This window comes from Esox lucius, chromosome 12 (assembly GCF_011004845.1).
Source record: "Esox lucius isolate fEsoLuc1 chromosome 12, fEsoLuc1.pri, whole genome shotgun sequence".
In the NCBI taxonomy this organism is placed as follows: domain Eukaryota; kingdom Metazoa; phylum Chordata; class Actinopteri; order Esociformes; family Esocidae; genus Esox; species Esox lucius.
Genome location: NC_047580.1, coordinates 29843947 through 29867941, shown reverse-complemented (window position 1 = coordinate 29867941; position 23995 = coordinate 29843947). Strand labels below are relative to the sequence as shown.

At 44.2% G+C, this 23995-nt stretch overlaps 2 protein-coding genes across 2 annotated transcripts in view; one reads left to right on the top strand and one right to left on the bottom strand.

Moving 5' to 3' along the window:
- Positions 1-15: 15 nt before the first annotated feature.
- smc1a (structural maintenance of chromosomes 1A) lies at positions 16-15443 on the top strand. The gene is made up of 23 exons (XM_029124149.2): positions 16-348; positions 746-934; positions 1124-1236; positions 2038-2241; positions 3863-4101; positions 4214-4472; positions 4875-5015; positions 5153-5335; positions 5624-5731; positions 6556-6741; positions 6909-7088; positions 7592-7738; positions 8743-8880; positions 9289-9512; positions 9847-9988; positions 10536-10681; positions 11169-11322; positions 11430-11540; positions 11858-12014; positions 12467-12621; positions 13047-13268; positions 13489-13596; positions 13801-15443. Exons 1-23 carry the CDS (start codon positions 240-242, stop codon positions 13879-13881), a joined length of 3696 nt encoding a protein of 1231 aa, XP_028979982.1. The 5' UTR covers positions 16-239; the 3' UTR covers positions 13882-15443.
- A 673-nt stretch (positions 15444-16116) lies between these two features.
- The window catches only part of LOC105013561 (dihydropyridine-sensitive L-type skeletal muscle calcium channel subunit alpha-1), a 30680-nt gene continuing 22801 nt past the window's right edge, over positions 16117-23995 (bottom strand). Inside the window, exons 34-44 of the mRNA XM_034295998.1 lie at positions 23817-23976; positions 23423-23550; positions 23125-23221; positions 22628-22730; positions 22311-22412; positions 21916-22055; positions 21445-21570; positions 21106-21317; positions 20515-20582; positions 20186-20232; positions 16117-20050 (exon numbers count right to left, since the gene is read on the bottom strand). Of these exons, the coding sequence (XP_034151889.1) occupies positions 19760-20050; positions 20186-20232; positions 20515-20582; positions 21106-21317; positions 21445-21570; positions 21916-22055; positions 22311-22412; positions 22628-22730; positions 23125-23221; positions 23423-23550; positions 23817-23976 (1474 nt within the window). The 3' untranslated portion in view covers positions 16117-19759. The remainder of the gene's footprint in view (positions 20051-20185; positions 20233-20514; positions 20583-21105; positions 21318-21444; positions 21571-21915; positions 22056-22310; positions 22413-22627; positions 22731-23124; positions 23222-23422; positions 23551-23816; positions 23977-23995) is intronic.

Sequence of the window (23995 nt, the reverse complement as noted above, 5' to 3'; positions counted from 1 at the left end):
GGCGCATTGTTGTTGCAGTCGTACATTTTGAAAGCTAACTTGCAGGCTAATAGAGTTAGTTGATTGGGAACAACAATCGATTATGTCTTTCGATAAATACTTTTTTTTAAGTGTTTAGATTTAATTTGTTTGCATGTTTCTTGTTTGAGTTTAATAGCTAGCTAGCATTAGCGACATTAGCTGCTAGCACAACAACTCATATTCCTTCTGTTTCCGGCAGCCCAAGAGATCTGATCAGAATGGGTTATTTGAAACTAATAGAGATTGAAAACTTCAAATCATACAAGGGCAGGCAAATTATCGGTCCCTTTCACAAGTTTACCGCGATTATTGGACCCAATGGTTCCGGTAAGTGATGGTCAAATATGCTAGCTAGCTTACTGTACTACTGGTTAGTAATGTAGCTTGTTCGCTAATGCTAGTTTACCCGGGTTGATTATTTGCACTCAGTTTGCAGGTGTGATCAATGAATGCACGAACTGCTTTATATGTTGACTATGCCAACAATGTGTTTGCAGCATATGAAGACTCAACTTCAATTTAACATTGCATTTTGTGACTATCTGTACCTAGCCACTCCTCCATAACAGCAATGTAGTTTGCTACTCCCACTCACCTGCTATACCCAGATGATAGAATGAATGAGACCGGGCATATATGTAAATTATTTACATAGCACTGTCAACTCTAGAAACTAACCATATTTTCTGGACTGTTTACTAAACTCACATCTTTGTTTTCCCAGGCAAGTCCAACCTTATGGACGCCATCAGCTTTGTACTGGCCGAGAAAACCAGTAACCTGCGTGTGAAGACTTTGAAGGACCTGATCCATGGAGCCCCAGTAGGGAAGCCAGCTGCCAACAGAGCGTTTGTGAGCATGGTGTACCACGAGGATAGTGGAGAAGAGCGCACCTTCACCAGAATCATCATTGGTAAGCATTGGCGGTCTCCGCATTCACCTGTGTGTCTGTGGGTGGTGGTGGTGGTGGTGGTGGTGGGGCGGGGGGCTCTAAGACTAGTATTATAAATTATATAGCACCATAAATAACTGGTGGTGTGTTTGGCAGAGGACACACAAAGTGTAGATCTAACATGTGGACCTGTGTAATTGTCTGTTTTAGGCTCGTCATCAGAGTACCGTATCAACAGTAAGGTGGTGGCTCTGGCTGAGTACAGTGAGGAGCTGGAGAAACTAGGCATCCTCATCAAGGCCAGGAACTTCCTTGTTTTCCAGGTGACATGGCACACACACACACAGGAATATATTATATGCAAATATATTGATGCATGTGTAATGTGGTTTTCTTTAACTTGCTTCGCAACTAACCTGTACAGTGGACCAATATTTCTATCAGCATTCAGCATCGGCTCATAATTGGCAGAAATTGAATAATTGTCATCATCTGATTATTGGCATAATGTAATCTATGTCGGTTGTTTGCTTTAAAGTTGTCCTATAATTTCAGGCTGATTATGATTTTGTATGAATAGCTGTTCAATATGCTCCAGAAATGTTAAATTAAATTTTTTCTTGTCTTGTGTCCTATTGTTTTATTGCTAGCTATATATATAATTTATTTATACATTTTTTTGTCAGTTTTGATGAAGTCTAATACCTTATTTACTATGTTTGTTTTCAGGAACTGTATAAAGTTCAAAAAGAGTGTGTATTTATTATAAATTGTAAATTTATTATCTGACTTATTATTGCAAGTAATGTTTTATTAAAATATACAGAAAGATAACATTTGTATTATTGAATTTAGAAGCAACATCAAAAGCACAGTTGTCTTTTGATATATACTAGGTTATGAAGGTTCAGAAATGACAAAATATCGGTGTCAGCATTGGCAGATTGTGTTATATGAAAATGGGCTATATGTATTGGTGCATCCTTATGTGCAAAATGTCATGCGTAAAAGATGTAATCTTTTTGCAGAACATGTGTAGATGTTTTTAATAAATATGTACCCCTAGAAACTGTTATTCAATGTACTTGTTTGTGACCTCTTACATCTGTGTACTCCCCCATCAGGGGGCAGTAGAGTCAATAGCCATGAAGAACCCCAAGGAGCGTACTGCTCTGTTTGAAGAGATCTCCCGGTCTGGGGAGCTGGCTCAGGAGTACGATCGCAGGAAGAAGGAGATGGTGAAAGCTGAGGAGGACACACAGTTCAACTACCATCGCAAGAAGAACATTGCCGCTGAGCGCAAAGAGGCAAAGCAGGAGAAAGAGGAGGTATGGAGCTCAAAGCCAAACGGCCAATGCTTTTCTTCCTTTCTCTTCTCATTAATTGGCAACCTTTCCCTGTCATTCACCTTTTAATTGGCCGGGGAAACTTCCTGTTGGGACTTTGAGAATGTACTTTTACACGGCCCCACCAATACGCAGTTCTCCGCCTCAGAAAAAAGAAAGCGTGCGGGCACTGTTTCTGACAGGAATCTGAGTTCACCCCCGTGGCATTGAGGGGTTGCAGAGGGGTCTGGGGGCACTTGTTTTTCTGTCGAAAAGCAGTCAGGCAGTCGCTTCTGCCAAGGCATATTTTTTGTTTACGGTGACAACAAATGAAGAATTACAAAATTAATCCTGAGGGTTGATATTGTTTTGTTTGTACGTGATAATGATAATTCATTCTTGCTTTTCCACACATGTTCTAGGCAACTAGTTGTTAGACATGTTCATTATAATAAAGAAGCTTTAGATGAGAATAGAAACAAGAAACCAGGCAAGCCTAGTTCAGCCGGCCCGCCATAAAGTGTTGATCGTTGTTGCCCTCCCGAGATTCGAACACGGTTCGCCCACGTGAAAGGCAGTGTCTTTAAACTCTATGCCACAGAACTATATATTCCAGGTGTCAGTATAGCTTCACGCCAAGTTTGAATATCATGTTGGATGTCATTAACCATTGTGTTAAACTGAGTAACGTTTCTTATTAAGTTTACCTCCACCACAAATAGCATCTATGAACTGTATGGCTTTTGACGCTGGACGTTTTAACTGCTTTATTAGCCGTTCATGCATGACATTGATACAGTAACTACTGACGAGAGAATCGTGTAGCCAGCAACGTTTTGTCTATCCTGAACACATCCTAATATCCACTAGAACAGTTTTTAGGCTTCCTGTTATGTAGCTACTGAAGGTTGTAGCTAACAAAGCTTTTGTCTGTCCTGAACAAATCCTCAGGCGTAATGCGTTTTGACTGCTACAGGAGTCGAACGCGGGACCTGTTCCGTAGTCCGCGTCTCTAACCATTATGCTATTTAACAAGAGTCAGTCAGTCAGAGAGACCGACACTCTTCTTACGCGGTCCGGCGAAACACTAAATCAATGACTCCTTTTTGGTTTTCCAGTCACAGTGGCAGCTATATTAAAAAATAAATCAGCCTTTCTGATTCTTTCATGATCTCTGATTCTTTCACAGCATATATAATCTTTTTTGTAGTTGTCCAGCTGCCTTATGTCCTTATTTTTCACCATGTCTAGTAACCTCATATCAGAGACAGTCATCACTAGGCTGGAACTCAGACAAAATATAAAATGGTTTTGCTGTGGGGATGTGGATTCAGCAACTGCCTGCCGGTCATGGACGTGAAGCAAATATAGATGTTCTGTTATCCATGATCCCGGTATTGGGGCACAGGAAAAACTGTTTTCCTCACATAGTCCTTTGTTCTTGTTCTTATGACAGACACATTTTCACTATACGTCGCAGTTTGGTGAAGCCTAGTTCCCAAAAAAACAATTGGTATCCTTTGAAATGGGATCAACTTTTTCTCATTACTGGATGTGAAGGGATGTTGAAGCCTTTTTGGTTTCTTGAATATGAAGACATTCACTGTCTTCTTCACCTGTCCAGGCTGAGCGTTACCAGCGTCTGAAGGACGAGGTGGTGAAGGCCCATGTCCAAATGCAGCTGTTCAAGCTGTACCACAACGATGCAGAGATAGAGAAGCTCAACCGCGAGCTGGCGCATCGCAACAAGGAGATCGACAAGGACCGCAAGAAGATGGACCACGTGGAGGAGGAGCTGAAGGAGAAGAAGAAAGAGCTTGGGAGGATGATGAGGGACCAACAGACTGTGGAGAAAGAAATCAAGTGAGTAGGGAAGGGGCTGAGAGCCCTCCACGTGATGGACATTAGAGAATTGTTGTTACTGGCTAGAATTGTTGTCAGGAGTATCTTATTCTTCCTCCTCTTCTCCTTACAGGGAGAAGGACGCTGAGCTCAACCAGAAGCGCCCCCAGTACATCAAGGCCAAAGAGAATACCTCCCACAAGATTAAGAAACTGGAGGCGGCCAAGAAGTCCCTCCAGAACGCCCAGAAACTGTACAAGAAGAGGAAGGGGGACATGGACGAGTTGGAGAAAGAACAGTTGGCCGTGGAGATGGCCCGGCAAGAGTTTGACGACCGCATGGAGGAGGAGGCTCAGAGCCAGGGACAGGACCTCACGCTGGAGGAGAACCAGGTTAGAGAGTGGTGGGGAACCGGGTTAGAGGCTGTGATGTATTACATTTTCTCTCTGCAATGTCATAGCCAGGATGGGTGCAGTTTTTCTTCAATTGAGCTATGAAATACCTTAACTTGCCACACTGAGACAGCAGCATGACACTGCCTGTTTGACGACGTTGTGACAACAACAACCAACACGGCCCAAGGCCCAAAAAAATAATATATCCATTAAATATTAAACCTCTCATTCCAGTTTTTCCCCAAGTAGTATATTGATGGTCATGTGGAGGGTTAAAGCAGACAAGCTACTCTAGCTTCACTGAGGTATTTCTAGGACTCTAGTCACTGGTTGAGGTGGCAGGGTTTGGGCCTGCCAACCTCACTGTCACTGTGATAAATATCTCTAACTCCTCTCCAGGTCAAGGCCTACCACCGCCTGAAGGAGGAGGCCAGTAAGAGGGCAGCCACTCTGGCCCAGGAACTGGAGAAGTTCAACAGGGACCAGAAGGCTGACCAGGACCGCCTCGACTTGGAGGAGAGGAAGAAAGTGGAGACTGAGGTAAAGAATGGGCATGATGGTTATCGTACACAGGATTGTGCTCGATAGGGATGTCGATGGCAAATCTACACTGCAAAAGGAAAAAATGTGAGTGACTGAAAGACTGGAGATCATGATTTAAACATTTTAATTTGCAGGCCAAGATCAAGCAGAAGTTCCGCGAGATAGAAGAGAACCAGAAGCGTATTGAGAAGCTAGAGGACTATATCTCCACCAGCAAGCAGTCCCTTGATGAGCAGAAGAGGATGGAGGAGGAGTTGACCGAGGAGGTGGAGACGGCTAAGAAGAGAATCGACGAGATCAACTTGGAACTCAACCAGGTACCGGAACACCTGCTGTCAGTCATTCAGTAAATCAACCATTTAGTAAATCAATTGGGTATTAGCAATCTTAAATGCTGAAACCCCCTGGGGAAAGTCTAAGCGTTGATATTACATAACTGCATCACAAATACTAAACTATAGGCAACTGTGATATATAATGTCATTTTTCTATTTTGCTCATCTCTATTGGGCTTTTTCTGCTGCGTGGCTTAGTAGAAAATGTCACGTCCTATCAGTGATTTAGCTGGGGGACATTGGACTGACTGTTGGGATTCTGTTCCCTAGGTGATGGAGCAGCTGGGAGATGCCAGGATCGACAGGCAGGAGAACAGCAGGCAGGCGCGCAAGGCCGAGATCATGGAGAGCATTAAGAGACTGTATCCCGGATCTGTGGTAAGACCGCTGGAGGCTAGCACGACTTAACCATGGCGTGGGAGGTCTACGCCTGTCAGCGTGGTCTTTTCTCTTCCCATCGCACACCCGGGGTGTGTTCGTTCTGTCATTGTTTTTGGGAAAACTGGAACATTCGGCAGTTCAAATGAGTGTATATTCAGGGGGTCCTTTAATGTAGCCAATTATTTTACTAAACTTCTTGGAAAAGTTTCAGTTTCCATCCTTTTAGGAAACCTTTTCAAACGGAATAGTGGAATTTCATACACCCCAGGGCCCAGATCTACAAACGGCGTCAGTCTGTTCATTACCTAGAATCAGTTTTGCCGTGTGGATCATTAAAGGAGATTATGTGGACATATCCTGTATCAGCCCTCTGGATTAAGCACAACATTACTTCCAGAACTGTCCATTTCCCTACATCTAGGCAAATTAATATACTGTCTGGATGCAACTGTCAATAAATCTGTAGATGTACTCTTACTACACATTGCTCTTTCACACATGCTCAGCATTTCGCATGTTGTACTTTGATGTTAGTTGACTGTGTGTTCTGGCTTCTTTTGACTAATTTGCCTGCTTTTATTGTGCGAAAACAAAATACAACAGCTTTACTTTTTTTAAATACATAAAGTTCATTCGCTTTACCTTGTAAAAGGACGTAGAATTCATTACAACTGGTAGATGATAATTCATTTGGATACTTCTCAGAGGGTCGGCTCTCTAATCTTTTGTTCTTGGCCGATTTCTTCTCTATGGTTTCAGAAGTGACTGTAAAATGTTATTTTCGTATATATCCCAGCCGTCTCAATCTCTCCGTCTTTCAGTACGGCCGTCTGATTGATCTGTGTCAGCCCACACAAAAGAAGTTCCAGATCGCTGTGACCAAGGTGCTGGGCAAGAACATGGACGCCATCATCGTGGACTCTGAGAAGACGGGCAGAGACTGCATCCAGTACATCAAAGAGCAGAGAGGAGAGCCGGAGACCTTCCTGCCCCTCGACTATTTAGAGGTGAAACACCGTAGAAGACTAGGGTTAATGGACTGCACTCTGGCCATGTCCATAGGGTGAAATCCCTTTTCATTTCACCAGTAGCTCTGTGGCGGTATCCGTCTCGACTGTCTGTGCCTGGGTGTTGTCCGTCTCAATGGTCTGTTGCTGTGTTTGCGTGTCTCCAGGTGAAGCCCACCGACGAGAAGCTCCGTGAGCTGCGCGGGGCCAAGCTGGTGATCGACGTGATCCGCTACGAGCCGCCGCACATCAAGAAGGCCCTGCAGTACGCCTGTGGCAACGCGCTCGTCTGTGAGAACGTGGAGGACGCCCGGCGGATCGCCTTTGGAGGGCCCTACAGACACAAGGTGGGCGGGCGGGGGGGGTCGGGGGGGGCGGGCAGACTCGCTTCAGGGTTGGCCGAGGTCCGGGGTGACTCGTCGTCCCAACAACCTGTCCGCTCAGCATCTCTGTTGGCTTTCCATTCACTATCCGGCTGGTGGTTAAACAACTCCAACTGTCGTTCCTCTTCTGTGCGGGCATTTTTGATAGTGCTGGTTTGTAGAGGTTTCCACCCGTCAGGGCTGCCCATGCGTAGGTGACCATTTAGTTGACTAGTAATACAAATGAATTTAATGTGTAATGTAACAGGCTGCCTATGGAAAATATTGTCTATTTGCTTGTTTAGAACTTAGAAAAATTTCTGCTTTGACCAGTCATCCACAGTGTTCCAGAAACGTGTTGCACATTTTCCAGGCATTTCCTGAACTTTTTGGTTCTCCCTGGATTGGGCCTGACAACTAAATAGACCAAGGATTAATCCCCTACATGGTCTCCCTCCCTCCCCCGCTCCCTCCCCCGCTCCCCACAGACGGTGGCCCTCGACGGCACTCTGTTCCAGAAGTCGGGTGTGATCTCTGGGGGAGCCAGTGACCTGAAGGCCAAGGCCCGGCGGTGGGATGAGAAGGCTGTGGACAAACTCAAGGACAAGAAGGAGAAACTCACTGAGGAACTCAAGGTGAACTGTCCTGCCTGGCATTCAGAGACCTGCAACATGTATGGCTTTCAGTGGTATGAACCTCCAGTCTGAAAAGACCCCCAACCCAGGTGCTGTTGAGCCCGGCGCATTTAATTGGGTTTGAATACATATGAACCGTCGCCAAAAAGAGCGAATGTCTCTTGCTGACTGACTACCTCTTGTTAAATAGGTTACATAAAGTAGTTACGTTATAGTAAGCCTTAACTGAAACTGTATACAGTTATATTGCGACTGTTTCTGGCATGGAAAAGTTCATCTTCAGTCTCTCTAGCAATTGCTCAAGTCTTATGATTATTCCTAGGAGGTTAGTAGATACTAGTAAGCCTATTACTGGCTAATAAACTGTTAAAACGGACAGTGGCAAAAACAATACAGTTCAAAGATGTTATGGTGGAGGTAAACTTAATAAGAAACGTTTGTCAGTTTTACACAATCCTCAATGGAGTCTAGGGACTGCTGAAATGTGTAATACTGTGACGTGGTGGTTAAAGACAGGGCCTCTCATGTGGAAGACCTAAGTTATGACATTTATTATTTCTAGTAGATTCCACGATTCTCTCATCTTTTCACTTGATGAAAAAGTTATCGTTGCCTTTATTGATACTTATTGTATAAATGTAATTCACGAATGAAAGAATACGTTCTTATCCCATGAAATGAAATAGCTTTGTCAGCCTCGCTAGCAGTTGCTCAATTCTTATGACTGCCAGTGGCAAACAAGGATTTTGTTCAGGATAGAGACAAGAGGATATACTGACACCATCAAATATGTAGCTCCATGGTGTAGTGGTTAATGACAGGGCCTTTCACGTGAGAGACCCGGGTTCGAATCTCGAGATGGCAACACTTTCTGTTGCGGGCAGGCTGAACTAGACTAGCCTTGTTTCTGGTTTTTGTGTTTGTTTGTCTACAAAACAAACAAATTGGTGTGCGTTTACCTAGGGGAACAGCAATGCCATAACCTTCTCTGTCGACGTCTGCAGGAGCAAATGAAGGCCAAGAGGAAGGAGGCGGAGCTACGCCAGGTCCAGTCTCAGGCTCATGGCCTCCAGATGAGACTGAAATACTCCCAGAGTGACCTGGAACAGACCAAGACACGACACCTCTCCCTCAACATGCAGGTAAGGAGGGGGTTGGTTGTTTTGTGTTCCAGGAGGGCCCCGGGGTCTGCACAGTGTGGCTCGGGGGTTGCATGTGGCTCTCTAAGTGCCTGTTTGTGGCTCCATGGTGATAGGTTGTTGATAATGAAGTCGTCATCCAAATAATGGTAGTACCAGTTTTTCCTCCGAAGGTGTTTTGTTTAGGGTACCACCTGGCCTGTGTCATGACTTGGTTTGAGATGGCTCCCTGATGATTCAAAAAAAGAAATGTCAGATCTTGATGCTGTTGGCCCAACCAACTGCATTGGGGTCATACCTTATACTGCATTTAGCTACTGATACATTCAGGACATGGACTTCAATTAAATGTTTCCCAGCCTAAAGTGGACCAATATCTGAAATGTCAAATCCTTTACCAACCATCTGTAGGAGAAGTCCAAACTGGAGAGTGAGCTGGCTAACTTTGGCCCTCGTATTAATGACATCAAGAGGATTATCCAGTCCCGGGAGAAGGAGGTCAATAATCTGAGAGACCGCATGAACGTCGTTGAAGATGAGGTGTTTGTCGAGTTTTGTAAGGAGATTGGTGTAAGGAACATCAGAGAGTTCGAGGAAGAGAAGGTCAAGAGGCAGAATGAGATTGCCAAGAAACGGTGAGTATCCAGTCTTTGTCTATCTGTCAGTGTGAACTTTGTCAAGCTGTTTTGTGATGAACTGAGGGTATCCATTTTGGGCCTCGCTTTCTCAACCATCACCGTGGAAACAAGTCTTTGTGCTGTTGTTTATAAATCCTGTGTTTTGGTATGTCCGGTGGAGGTTGTCATGATTTAGAAATATATCATATTTTTAGAGACTCATCTATTTTATTACCTTTCTATTTCCCTGTGGGATTGCCTTTTATTTTCTCATCTTCATGCCTTTGTTTTTTAGTGTCTCTAAGTGGTTTTACTTGACGCTGTCTGTTTTGTTTCTACCTCTGTCTTGTAGGCTGGAGTTTGAGACCCAGAAGACCCGTCTGGGCATTCAGCTGGACTATGAGAGGAACCAGCTGAAGGAGGACCAGGAGAAGGTCATGATGTGGGAGCAAACTGTCAAGAAGGACGAGGCGGAGATAGAGAAACTGAAGAAGGTAAATCACATTTCAGATTATTCCCAACCACTGGACTCCACCATTCAAATGCTTTTAAATCCATCGTGAGTTGTGTGAATGTGAACTGAACCTTGGCACTGTTAGAAGTCAGTGGCTACGTATTGTGGTCAAATAATGTAGAACCTGTATCAATTCGGGGGAGTAGTTCGCTCAAGTTTATTGGAAAATTGCAACAGAGATTTCATTCGGTGAACGTTCCATTATCTTCTCACTGTAATGTTAGCTGCCAGCTAGCCTATACATTAAGGCGTTTCTACCTAGCACAGATCATGTTTCTAGAAGTCAACCCTCATGCGTGATGGTCACTGTAAACATTCCTGTGGTTATCAGAGCGCAACCTACAGGGAGAATCTTAACAGGGAGGTTTCTGTGGTTCTCATTATCTAAGCACATCCCACTTCCAATGAAAGGAACGTTCATATTGTAATTGTCAATGCTCAGATTCCACAGCATGGTGTGAATAGTCAAACTGAGAAGTCTTATTAGAAGATTTGAACCATTTTCTTCCTGTGCCTGTGTCTTCCAGGAGGAACACCGTCACATGAAGATCATAGACGAGACGATGGCCCAGCTGCAGGACCTTAAGAACCAGCACCTCACCAAGAAGTCAGAGGTCAATGACAAGAACCACCAAATGGAAGAGATACGCAAGAAACTGGGAGGAGCCAACAAGTAAGTCTCGAATCTTGGTGTTATTCAACTCTGACCCCACGAGGTCCGGAGCCTGCTGGTATTCTGTTCTACCTCATCATTAATTGCACCCACCAGGTACACCCGGTCTAAATCAGTCCATGATTAGTGTTTAAGGCCTTAAGATGTGTTTAGACAGGCTTCCCAAATATGGTCTTTGACCAATCCGTTTACAAAGATCTGATGTGGTGATAACTCATTTGATTGGTCAAAGAAACCAATTAGTGGGGGGAAATGTAAGCATTTGTCTGCCTGTCTGAATGCAGCCCTAGAATTGTGACCACACACACACCAAAACCCTTATCGTCGTCTTTGGCTTTTGCCCACTACATTTCATCTGTCGGATTGCCATTTATTTTTTTCCCCACCCACATGTGCGTGGATGTGTGGTATCCCGGTGACCCAGAGAGACTATTTGGTGCCGTTGTCATGTGTGTCTGTGTCTGACCGCGGTGTGTTCCTCCCTCAGGGAGCTCACCCAGCTGCAGAAGGAGGTGACGGCCATCGAGACCAAGCTGGAGCAGAAACGCAGCGACCGGCACAACCTGCTGCAGGCCTGTAAGATGCAGGACATCAGGCTGCCCCTACGCTCCGGGACCATGGACGACATCGGACAGGGAGAGGTGCGTCTCCTCTCTCGCTGCTCCCTTTCTCCCACTCCTTTATCCACCACCCCACTCTCCTTCAACCTTTGTTCCTCCTGACGTTGTTATTGCCGGTCTGTCTTCAGGGGAGCTCCCAGCAGGAGGAGTCGAGCAGCAGTCAGAGGACGTCCAGTACCGTCCTGGCCAAAGAGGCTCTCATAGAGATTGACTACAGCAACCTGGCTGAGGACCTCAAGGTAAAGACCCGGCTTGAACATGCTTTATAACTGAATACCTACGCCAGGCAAACAGGCTGGTTATGGACCGGTCAGCATCACCTCGTCCAGTAGATGTCGGACGCTACGATGAGTTTCCATTTGGCTGCGCTCTGACGTCGCCTCACGTTTGTTTAAAGTTTATATTGCTTGGCATTAGTTGTCGGCACTGTCCGCCTCTTGCCCGTTCTGTTTCACCGGGTTGTGCCGCTTTCCGTGGTACCAGTGGTCAGCCGTGTGTGTTTTTGTGTGTGTGTGTGTGTGTGTACGAGTCACCTGACGTGTGTGTCTGTCCTCAGGACGCCCTGGCAGAGGATGAGATCAAGGCTGAGATCAACACGCTACAGCAGCGTCTCAACGAGCAGCAGTCCATCCTGCAGAGGATCAGCGCTCCCAACATGAAGGCCATGGAGAAACTGGAGTCTGTCAGGGACAAGTTTCAGGAGACCAGTGACGGTGAGGGGGGAGCGGAGAGATGGGGAAATCAATCAACTGAATTTATAAAGCCCTTTTTACATCAGCAGTTGTCACAAAGTGCTTTTACAGAAACACCCGGCCTTAAACCCCAAGGAGCAAACAGTAGTGTTGAATTTCAGTGGCTAGGAAAAACTCCCTAAGAAGGCCAAAATTTAGGAAGAAACCTAGAGAGGACCCAGGCTCAGAGGGGTGAACAGTCCTCTTCTGGATGTGCCGGGTGAGATATTAAAGAGTCCAAAGGATGTGGTGGGAGGGTAGAATCTAACATGGAAGCCATGAAGAAACCTGTCTGGACCCCAGAGGAAGAGGAGGCCTGAGTTGAAACCTGTAGCCTCTTCCTTACCTAATGATGAAAATGTTACTGACAGAAATGTGGCTGCCTCATCGTCACGTGATTTCTTCATGTTTTTTCAATCCGTTGTTTGTCGCAGAGTTTGAGGCGGCCCGTAAGAGGGCGAAGAAGGCCAAGCAGGCTTTTGAGCAGATCAAAAAGGAGAGGTTTGACCGCTTCAACGCCTGTTTTGAGTCTGTAGCCACCAACATCGATGAGATCTACAAAGCCTTGTCCCGTAACAGCAGTGCCCAGGTAGGTCTGACTAGAACCTTGTTGGTCGGTAATACTCAACCCTGGTCCACAACCCGGTGGGGGGGGGTCCCTCTGTCTATCCACGGGGGTACATGAAAATGAATGAGACTGTTGGAGTATTTTCGGTCTTACTGGGTTTTAGTGGAGTGTCATCGGCAGTGCTTTGACAGTGTTCTCAGATCATTTTCCAATTTAATAAAGTGAATGAGCGAAATGAGAACAACAATGAGCAGGACTTTTAATTGTTCCAGTATACATATACATATACTGGAACAATTAAAAGTCCTGCTCATTGTTTTCATTTCGCTCATTCACTTTATTAAATTGGAAAATGATATATATATTTTATTTTTTATTTTTTCTGGGATACTTGGCTGCACTTCTGCACTCTGGTTAAATGCTGCCTACCTCCCTCTCCCTGACAGGCCTTTCTGGGGCCGGAGAACCCGGAGGAACCCTACCTGGACGGGATCAACTATAACTGTGTTGCCCCTGGCAAGAGGTTCAGGCCCATGGACAACCTCTCTGGGGGGGAGAAGACCGTGGCGGCCCTGGCTCTGCTGTTTGCCATCCACAGCTACAAGCCCGCACCTTTCTTTGTCCTGGACGAGATCGACGCCGCGCTAGACAACACCAACATTGGCAAGGTCTGTGCTGAAAAGCCTGCTGTGTGAAGCAGTTATTGCGCTCAATACTGTTGCGTTCACTTTGTCTTTTGTCATGAAATCTCACTATGTAACTAACTAGTCGCGGCGATGCGAGGGCGATGTTAGTGCGTCGCGGCGATGCGAGGGCGATGTTAGTGCGTCGCGGCGATGCGAGGGCGATGTTAGTGCGTCCTAACGTTCTGAATGTTCTGCTCTGCAGGTGGCCAACTACATCAAGGACCAGTCAGTGAACACCCAGGCCATTGTGATCTCCCTGAAGGAGGAGTTCTACACCAAGGCCGACTCTCTCATCGGAGTCTATCCAGAGGTACCCACACGCTATGAAACACCCCCCCTATCGTAAAACCGCTGTGCTTTTAAATACAAACTTGTCTGTTACGTGTTCGCACTTTCAACGTTTTAGTTGATTAATTTAGGTGAATGGCTATGTCTTACGTTTCTTGACCATGTACAGTACCATCAGGGTGAAATTGACAGCAGGGTTTTATTTCTTTTTTCTTCCCCTTAACAGCAAGGAGATTGCGTCATCAGTAAAGTGCTGACCTTTGACCTGTCTGTGTACCCCGACGCCAACCCGAACCCCAACGAGTAGATCTTTTAATGGTACTGACACTGAGGAGCAACGACGAGCAACGTTGGCATGGTGACATTCTGTTTGGTCATGTTCAGTCGGGCAGGCGATAGAAAACATTTTGTAACCGACAATGGAGATGGCTGTTTCTAATAGGACAAATCCAACTAGGGACTCCTTTTTCTGGACGTTTTCGTACATATTGTGCCTGATGAATATGACTTATGTTTCTACTGTCTCTGGGCGGATAATGTATCTAATGTATTATTCTGTAGTGTGATGAATCCAACATACCGCGTAAATGTTGTTTTGCCGTCATTTATTTTATTTGTATGATTTCTGTATTTTGTTTTTAGTCTATAGTTAGCTTAGGGTCTTAGTGTGTTTTTGAACAGAGTGGGGGGGGGGTAGGGAGGTGTGAGGATTACAGTTAAAGCAGCTGAAAGTTGGTATTTCTAGACTACTCTAGATACAGCTACAACGTGAATATAATGTTCATTTATACAATTTTATTTCATTTTTTTCTAATTAACTTGGAAGAAATCTTTAATTGCAAGCAAGGCTATTAGGCTTAGGAAATAATTGTAAAAATAATTTTTGAAAAAGATGTTTGTTATTGTATCAGGTGTTTCGGCTCCTATGGAAACTGCTGATATGATCATGCATTACGCCTTCATGCTTTTGGTCTGTGATAAACATTTTTTACTGATCTCCTTTTCTCCGAATTCTTCCTTTTCATTTCACTGGTCAATGTACTTATGTATCTTAAATCCTGATCTTATCCTATTGTGTTACTTTTGTATTTTTGTCTGATTTGTCAGGATTGGGAGAACCCATAGTAACTAGTTGGTGACCAACCTCCTTCCCTATGATATCATCTGCTTATTTCAAACCTAGTACAACTACCCTGTTTTTCTCTATCTGAATTGGCCTTTTTTTCCACATCTTCGCATTGGTTCAGTGTCACTGATGGCTGTTGTTTCTCTGGCTTTTGGCTTTGATCAGGTGTCTAGCTAACCTGTGTTCAAAGATGTGAACAAAGACAAATGGGTCCTTGAACCTAAAGGAAGTTCATGTACCTGTGCGTGGTCCAGAGTTGAGACACTCTAAAATCTGTGGAGAGGAACGAATCCCGGCTTTCAACCAAACAACCTGTTGGCTTTCTGAGAGTCTAGACCATTACCTAGATAAACTATAACTGTTCAGTGATCCTATTGGATTGAAAGTGGTTAAGATCATGAAACTCTATTTTGTGTGATTTGGAGCTTCTTAAAGTGATTTGTAAACATGACCATGATGAAAAGCAATTATTTTTCACTGGTTGTATTCTTAGGAACATGTTTTTATTTAGTACTTCACAAATGCAATGTCAGTTTGAGTTGATGTTATATGCCCCATCACTTGGGTAAGGAGTATGCCTTTTGATAGTAGCTTTTACAATGCCCCCCCCCCCTCCCGCATTTGTTTTAAATCTGTCCATGGCTGATGGAAAACCTTTTTCATTTATTGGTCACTTCAGAATAAGATGTTTTCTAATGTGACATTGTATTGCTTATTTTCAGTTAATAAACTATACTGTTTTACCTTGCCTGCTAGTTGTGTGTTAGTAGTGGTGGGTTTAGTGATTATTCCAAGTTTTTGGTATTTTCTTTTTTGGGGAAGTGATTTGGCCAATTCTGACAAATCCTTTAGGCTAGGATCAGGATTAAATTTAGTATTTAGAAGTTGTATTAGGTTTAATTATGTGATTATAATTTTTTTTGTATGGCAAAGTATTTTAGAAGAGGAAAAACAAGGATGTGTTTGGCAGGAGGTGTTTCCAGCCCATAAAAGGAAGAGTGTGTGTGTGTGTGTGTGTGTGTGTGTGTGTGTGTGTGTGTGTGTGTGTGTGTGTGTGTGTGTGTGTGTGTGTGTGTGTGTGTGTGTGTGTGTGTGTGTGTGTTCTCTCTCTCGCTATGACCTGTCACCGTATTTATAGCCCTAACAGGCGTCCCCTCAGTTTTTACACCGCAATGCAGCAGCCATAAGGAGGGACAGCAACCCAAGGAGACCAGTCTCAATTTACAAGTCTCAGTAAGGCTCCCCTACACGGACCGTTGCATCGCTGTTCTGTCACTCACCACTAAGCGGATTTCAGCTGTTACGCCAAGCCATGTCATGTTATGCAGCAAATGTGCCAATCAGTTCTCTCCTCATTGCTTTTTTGATACATTTTCTGTGTAAAATACATTTTCAAAAATGGAATTACATTGATTCATGTTTTGGATGTTTTATTTTCTTATTTGTGTAGCTGATCTGACTGACACAAACGCAGTTGTCAAAAGGCACAAGTTAGAAAATGGGTGTACTATATACTCTCTATAACAGGGTTAGACGCTGTGCGGCTCCTCACCCTACAAACTGGGAAAACCGGACATGGTCTCATTAGAAACATAACACAAGGTAATACAGCAGAAATGTCTGTAAAAACAGTGAAAAGGATCTACCTAAACCACTGCTAGACTAACTGTAGATGTACCTGGGGTATATCTCATATCTCTTTATTTTCCTTGTGTCTTTCAAATGTCATGTCACCTCCAGTGCCCTCCTTGCTCATTACAGACATGCTGGAAGACTGCGAGAAAACAAGACACGGAATCAAGGAAAATCCTTTTGAGAGTCTTCCCTAGACTAGAAGAGCAACGGTATCTCCAATGACGGTAACTTTCAGGTTAAAGCTGCCATACTACTCCAGGTATATTCTATACTAATCCAGGGGCCTCATGTATCATCTTGCGTGCGTTTCCAACAAAAGTCTGCCGTATGTGGAAATCCTATGATTTCCTTGCGCACAAAATCATTGGGATTTTTAAACTGGCGTACGCAACACATACGCATGCTTCTGTTGATAAAGCAGACCCGTGCTATACTTCAGCGTACGTGAACGAGTTTACGGTCTCCGCCCAAACAACGCCTACAATTACCCATATAAGGTATCTCAATGAGCCCTATTGACTAATTTCAGTCGATACATGAAGCAAGGTTGAGACCGGTCAGAAAAATATTACAAGAAAATACATTTCACATAATTGGAACTTTTCGTTTTTCCAAACGTATCAAGTAGCCCGACAAGCAGTCATAAATATGTAAATAAGATTAAGTGGTCAGAGATCAATCAAGGTGGACGCGTGAAAGCGATTTGCTGCATTCCTAACCGGAGTCCAAACTACAGAGGTGGGCAAATTGTGACAGATATTTCTCCCATTGACTAGCAAATCGTTGGCATCATTGGGGAGATCTGAGTGGAAAAGTCCTAGATGGGTACAACGACTTGTCGCTGTGGGAGGGTTGCGGTAAGTGATCATTTGACATGAGGCTAATCATAACATTTAAACGTAACATTCAAGAAACATCAATAAAGACATAAAATCAAAGCGAATTGCTCAAGCCCAGTTCAAATCATGTGGGCCTAGGACTTAGCCGTGATTTTCGCAACAGAACAAGGATCGGCAGTAGCATACCAGAGTGGGGTTGCGGGGCTCTGCAGTTTGGCCGCGTTCCGTATGGTTTCGAGTGAGGACTGTACCGGGTCGTGACGTTACAGCCGAGACCAAAGAACCTCTAGGTTGTAAAAGTGAGCACCTGTAAATAAATCGGGTGTATGGTAAAATATGTTATATCGAATGTGTTGCTTTACGCACATGCACGGTGGGCTATTGTTCGTATTGTTTTCAAACTGGATGAATATGTCCACTGAAAGGGCTACGTTTTACAACCTATTAGTTTTAACTGTTTTTGGATCATCTACAGGCTGTAGGGTTTTGACGCTTGCTACATCCGTAGCCTATAAGCCTACGATGTTGCAGGAAACAGTTTGCGCATTCATGTAGGCTATTCATATTTCTATTGATAAGATTTTTGCCATGTGTTTCAGTTGACATTCCTCTACCAGCTTTCCGAAATAGCATGGTATTTGTCCAATTCAACCGCTATGCTGTGCATACGCACCTACATTTGCGTCAAAACCGGCGTACTCATGGTTTACGCACGTTTGTGCGTAGGCACGATTGATGCATGAGGCCCCAGGTATGTACCATTTCTCCAATGTCTATGACTTGCAGGTTAAAGCTACCATACTCCAGGTATGTTGTGTTCATGTAACTAATGACTATATCCACCTGCATTCATAAAACAATTTACTCAGTTCAGCTCCACAGAAATCATCTTAATCATAATTTACCTCTAAAACCTTTTTTTTTTATAAGGCATTATGATGGTCATTACTTCAATAAATACTAGTATAAACCAGATTTCGTACAGCATTTCAACCATCATACATGTAAAACAAATAAAATACAAAAATAGAAACTTAAAGTGCACAAACCCTCAGTGAAAACTGGATAAGAACTGTAGCACAATTCTAGATTGAATGAAATATTTAAAATAGATTTAAATATAAACATGTAAAGCATTGCATTTTAACACAAAATTGGAGGATGTTGCTTTAAAATAAATCTATTGTAAATGAAAACAATGAGTGGCCTTATTAGAACTTCCTGATGTATCACAACCAGTTTTGTCAAATGTGTTGTGCTTCTGCTGCACACACTTATCAAAATAAATATATTTTGTATCACAACCACTGTCACATACGGTGTACATTCTGAATGTGTACAGGGACACAAAGTTGTCACAGTCAGAGCTGTAGTCAGAAACACTGGACTCAGTCAGAGCTGTAGTCAGAAACACTGGACTCTGTCAGAGCTGTAGTCAGAAACATTGGACTCTGTCAGAGCTGTAGTCAGAAACATTGGACTCTGTCAGAGCTGTAGTCAGAAACATTGGACTCTGTCAGAGCTGTAGTCAGAAACACTGGACTCTGTCAGAGCTGTAGTCAGAAACACTGGACTCTGTCAGAGCTGTAGTCAGAAACACTGGACTCTGTCAGAGCTGTAGTCAGAAACATTGGACTCTGTCAGAGCTGTAGTCAGAAACATTGGACTCTGTCAGAGCTGTAGTCAGAAACATTGGACTCTGTCAGAGCTGTAGTCAGAAACATTGGACTCTGTCAGAGCTGTAGTCAGAAACATTGGACTCTGTCAGAGCTGTAGTCAGAAACATTGGACTCTGTCAGAGCTGTAGTCAGAAACACTGGACTCTGTCAGAGCTGTAGTCAGAAACATTGGACTCTGTCAGAGCTGTAGTCAGAAACACTGGACTCTGTCAGAGCTGTAGTCAGAAACATTGGACTCTGTCAGAGCTGTAGTCAGAAACACTGGACTCTGTCAGAGCTGTAGTCAGAAACATTGGACTCTGTCAGAGCTGTAGTCAGAAACATTGGACTCTGTCAGAGCTGTAGTCAGAAACATTGGACTCTGTCAGAGCTGTAGTCAGAAACATTGGACTCTGTCAGAGCTGTAGTCAGAAACACTGGACTCTGTCAGAGCTGTAGTCAGAAACACTGTAATCTGTCAGAGCTGTAGTCAGAAACACTAAATATTGCTGTTCTGGAATGGATTATTATGTCCACAAACAGTATGGCTAATAAAGAGGTCTGTAAATATTCTGATACATTTTTGTTGTTGAAATGCTTAAATATGTCTGAACTGAGAAGATACTGTAGCAGTATATTGCTTTTCCCATTTTGGTTAGATTTCCATGAGACTCCTGAATCCGATTTACAAATTCAGTCAGATTTGACAACAATCAACCACGGTAAAAACTGAACAGCCAACCAGCTAGAGGCCAGACACTAGGCCATCTTCCTGTAGTAGTGCTTCTCTACTTCCTCTGGTCTCCACAGGAAACTACATTTAGCCAATTGATATAAAACTCCATGTCAACTTATCAGGCTTTGTTGACATTGCGAGCGTGTGATGTTACCAACTACCACACAGCCTTGGCACTGAAGACAGGCCCTCTACACTTTGGTGTCTGGCTCCGCCTCCTCCCGGCGGCGTTCAGAGGGAGGCAAGGGAACGGGCCGTCTCTTCCTACGCTCCTGGGGTTTCGGTTTGGGCCCTGCGGAGCGGGCGGGGCATGTAGCAGGGATCGGGAGCTTCTTTTCCTTGTCAGAGTTGCTGTGGCCGCTGTGCTCATTCAGTAGGCCCAGGGCCACGTCTTCAAAATGGGATATGGGCATATGCATCGCCTCTGCCCTCTCATTACAAGTCGCAGCTGCAGACGAACCGAGACCGCTGACCACCGGGACCTGCGAGGAAGACACACGCTTACTAGGTATGAAAAATATAAAATATCCCTTGTGGATGTTCCTATCTGGCAGCTCTAGAATACAGTATTCATGAGGGTTGGATGGGGGTCTTCACTCTGTGGTGTATCACTTTACCTGAGTGATGTCAGTTCTGATTGTATTCTGACTGACGTGTCTATTGTCTACAAGGGACAGAGAGAGAAAAACACAGGTACTAAAGACCTTGAAAGAAGAGAAACAAACTGAATGTAAAAGGCCATGCAAGTAATGATTAAGAGGTAATGTTCAAGGGAACTGGATTGGATTTATAGTGCAGTGACCCGGAAAAGTTTTTAAAGGATTTTTATTCAGATGTGGAGATCTAATTCCACTCATTTGGAAATCCCTTTCAATGTCGGTTCTACTATAAAATGGACAGTACACAGGTGTAATTAAATCCAGACTGAGGATTATTTTTAACTGACCTGCAGAGTTTTCGTCTCTGGAATGGTACCTGCTCACTTTTGGACTGTCATCTGTCTCGAAGAAAAACCTGTACAGAAGTAGAACAATATGTAAGCAATGCACCTTATCAATACCAGCAAGCAAAGTGACCATCTAGTGCAATACTACCCACACACTCTAGTAACATTGCCCAGATGTTATAGTTACATTACCCATACTCTAGTAACATTGCCCAGTTGTTATAGTTGCATTACCTACACTCTAGTAATGTTGTCCAGATGTTATAGTTGCATTACCCATACTCTAGTAACATTGCCCAGATGTTATAGTTACATAACCCACGTTATAGTTAAATTATCCACACTCTCGTTACATCACCCACATGTTATATTTAAATTACCTACACATTTTATTGACATTACACACATGTTATAGTTACATTACTCACGTCGTATTTTTTAATATTTAATACACAAATGTTTATTAAACATTAATAAAGCTGATATTACACAAGTAAAATGTGTATATGCAATTAATAATTCAAATAATTATTAGGTCATTAAGCTCATTTTAATATTATCATTTTGTCGCTTGGTCATCTGGTTACCCACGCGTTGTTGTTGATGTTGTCTTTAGTGGGGGTCTCAGGGAAGAACTCTGTATTTGGGAGAAAGACTGAGTCTGAGGGACTGACAGGTGACTCCGCCTCCTGGCTGCTCTCTGAGAACTTGAGCGGGCGCTGCCTTGTCACTTGGGAGGGAGCGGGACTGCTGGTCTCTGTGGAGAACAGGTTTGTGGTGTCCCCAAACAGACCGCCATGACGCTGGACAGGCAAACACAAGCATAGGCGTTATTCCTGTCACGTCAGGTCACTTCAGACCAAGTTATCGCAAAATGTACCTGGTGGGGACTGATGTTATAAAATAGGTTTAAAAAATAAGTGAGATTACCCTGAAGATGCCCTCTTCCAGAGCATCTTCCATTGCTCTTTGCATCTCCTCCTCATTCATCAGGTCTCCTGAGATGGCCCTATGGAGCTGTGGAGCTGCCTCCTCCTCTATACTCCTCAAACCTGCCTGGAGAGGGGAAGCGTAACAGTGCAGGAGGAGGGAGAGAGGAAGCCAGGGTAACAGAGAGGAAGCGGAGGGAGAGAGGAAGCCAGGGTAACAGAGAGGAGGAATCTCAAGGATGGGATAAAAATGTAATGACAACTGCACTGCAGCATTTACACACTGGTCAAAGGTCACACTGGTACTGTAATAATCACCTACGACTATGAGTAGGTTGACCCCCACCTCATAGGTATGACTAGTTAACATGAAGGTGTGGACGAGGTCATAGCTGTTGGAAATGGCATTGTGGGGGAGTGGCTTAAAGACCGTGGACAGGTAGCTCTACTTCAGATTTAACACTGGCCTAACCTGAATCTCCGGAGACCTGCCAGCAGCGTTCTTCTTCGACGGCCGGTAGCCGTAGTATTCTTCTTGACGTTTCATAAACTTGCGGAAATGATCCTGGATCAGGAAGGTTGCATAGAACTTTCCCACTGTCACCTCGTCCTCTGAGAACAGACCACAGTAAAATAAACCGTCAAAACCTGAGCAGAGCTACCAGGAGGCCATGAGGACCATAGAGAACATCTGAAGGAACCTATGGTTTATGTAGCTTGGTGGAACAAGGATTTAGAGAGGGTTAATATGTTTGGATTCAGTTATTTGATCAGGGTTTTTCTCAGCACGCTGCTCCATTCTACTGCCCAATCTACTTGTACCTATGTACAAGTGGGTCGATTTACGGGGTCACAAACAATGCTCACCTCCGATTGGTGGAATGACCTGGTCCAGCAGTTTCATACTGGTGCGTTTCCAGATCTTTTTTATAATGGCCCTCAACTCTTCATTGGACTGCTCAAAGTTACCTAAAAGTCCCGAAAAGAGAGGACCAACGGAATAACATCGGTACGACATCAGAATAAACACACGCAAATACGAATACGGAATCTTACTTAAGATTACTGTTATTCAAGACACATTGTTATTCAGGCTAGAATTGGAAGTATTGAAGCAGGCTTCACGGAAATATGAGACAAAAACTTTGAATGTCATTTGTGGTAAAGATTAAAATATAAGACACCTTCAGTTTTGATGCTGAGGGCCGTTCTGACCAAGGCAAACAGGGTGGCATTGAAGGTGACGGTACCGTCGCTGTTCAGAGGCATGTTCATGGATATTAAACGCTGTTGTCGGGCAGAAGAGGAAGGGAATGACAGTGGGACAGTGCAGATCAGCCTGTCTTATGGGAAAATACTGTAAGCCCACACAAAGGCCCCCGCTAACACCTGGTTCCACACCATGTGTTATTAGTCCTGATCTTTTCCACATTCTGATTGTGGTCACACTTTTAGATGTGGGTTGGATGATTCAAATGGTTATTACGATCTGCCTGTGACCATCAAGTGTAAACATCTGGCCAAGATCAGGACGGGGTCAGCGTGAGGACACACAGAACCGCTTAGAGGCAGGCATGACATAGAACCGCATCCATCATCACAGGTGATTGTGTTCTTGCGTTGTATGTTCTCTGTGTAAGTTTTCACATGGCAAGGACGTTGAAAATAACACGTGGCTAACCTTGCAGGCTGAACGGTGTGGACAGAACTTGCCAAAGCCCAGGGGAGGCTGGATCCTTCGTAGTAGAGTTACCACATCCAGATGTTTAATACGCCCTCTGCAGAACAGCATGAAAAAAATCACTGAGATACACTGATACATGGAGATGATCAAAGGATCAGCTTTGTGGACCAAGACTTAAAACATCACCTAGAATACATGCAAGGAATTTAAGGTGGATGCCAGGGGGCACTGTCCAAACATGGTTAAAAGAAGAGTAGTCTCTTCTGACATGAACCAAAATCATTGGCTGACTCACGTGGCCCCTGGGTCGTATTCGGCCCAAATCTTTTTAAACTCATCTAAGTGATGGGGACCCAAGATGGACCAATCACGCGTCAGGTAGTCGAAGTTGTCCATTATCACAGCCACGAATAAGTTGATGATCTGAGGTGGGTGAGAAAGATGGTAACTTCAAAGGGAAAGAGAGGGCAGGAGAGAGGAGGAGATAACATGAAAGGAGGAGGATAGCAGGAGAGAAGGAGGATATGAGGATAACAGGAGAGAAGGAGGATATGAGGATAAATGGAGAGGAGGAAGATAAGAGGAGAGGAGGATAAGATGAGGGGAGAACAAGACAATTACAAGAGAGGAGGATTACAGGAGGATAAGAGGAAAAGAGGAGGGGGAGGAGATAAGAAGTGAAAGCTAACCAGGAAGGCACAGATCATGTAGAAGCTGATGAAGTAGAAGACAGCAAAGCCGGATCCACAGGTATTCTCCTCCCCGGGTAGGAAGTCAGACTTGGGATCACACTTCTTCCCGTACATACAGGCCACCATCACTTCCTGCCACGCCTCTCCTGTAGCACACCTGTAAAAAAGCATACACT

Excerpts from the sequence above, each read along its gene's own strand:
- smc1a (XM_029124149.2), top strand. The coding sequence starts at position 240 with ATGGGTTATTTGAAACTAATAGAGATTGAAAACTTCAAATCATACAAG. Across the intron at positions 5,016-5,152 it reads GGAAGAAAGTGGAGACTGAG|GCCAAGATCAAGCAGAAGTT; the intron begins GTAAAGAATGGG and ends TTTAATTTGCAG. Across the intron at positions 10,682-11,168 it reads AAACTGGGAGGAGCCAACAA|GGAGCTCACCCAGCTGCAGA; the intron begins GTAAGTCTCGAA and ends TTCCTCCCTCAG.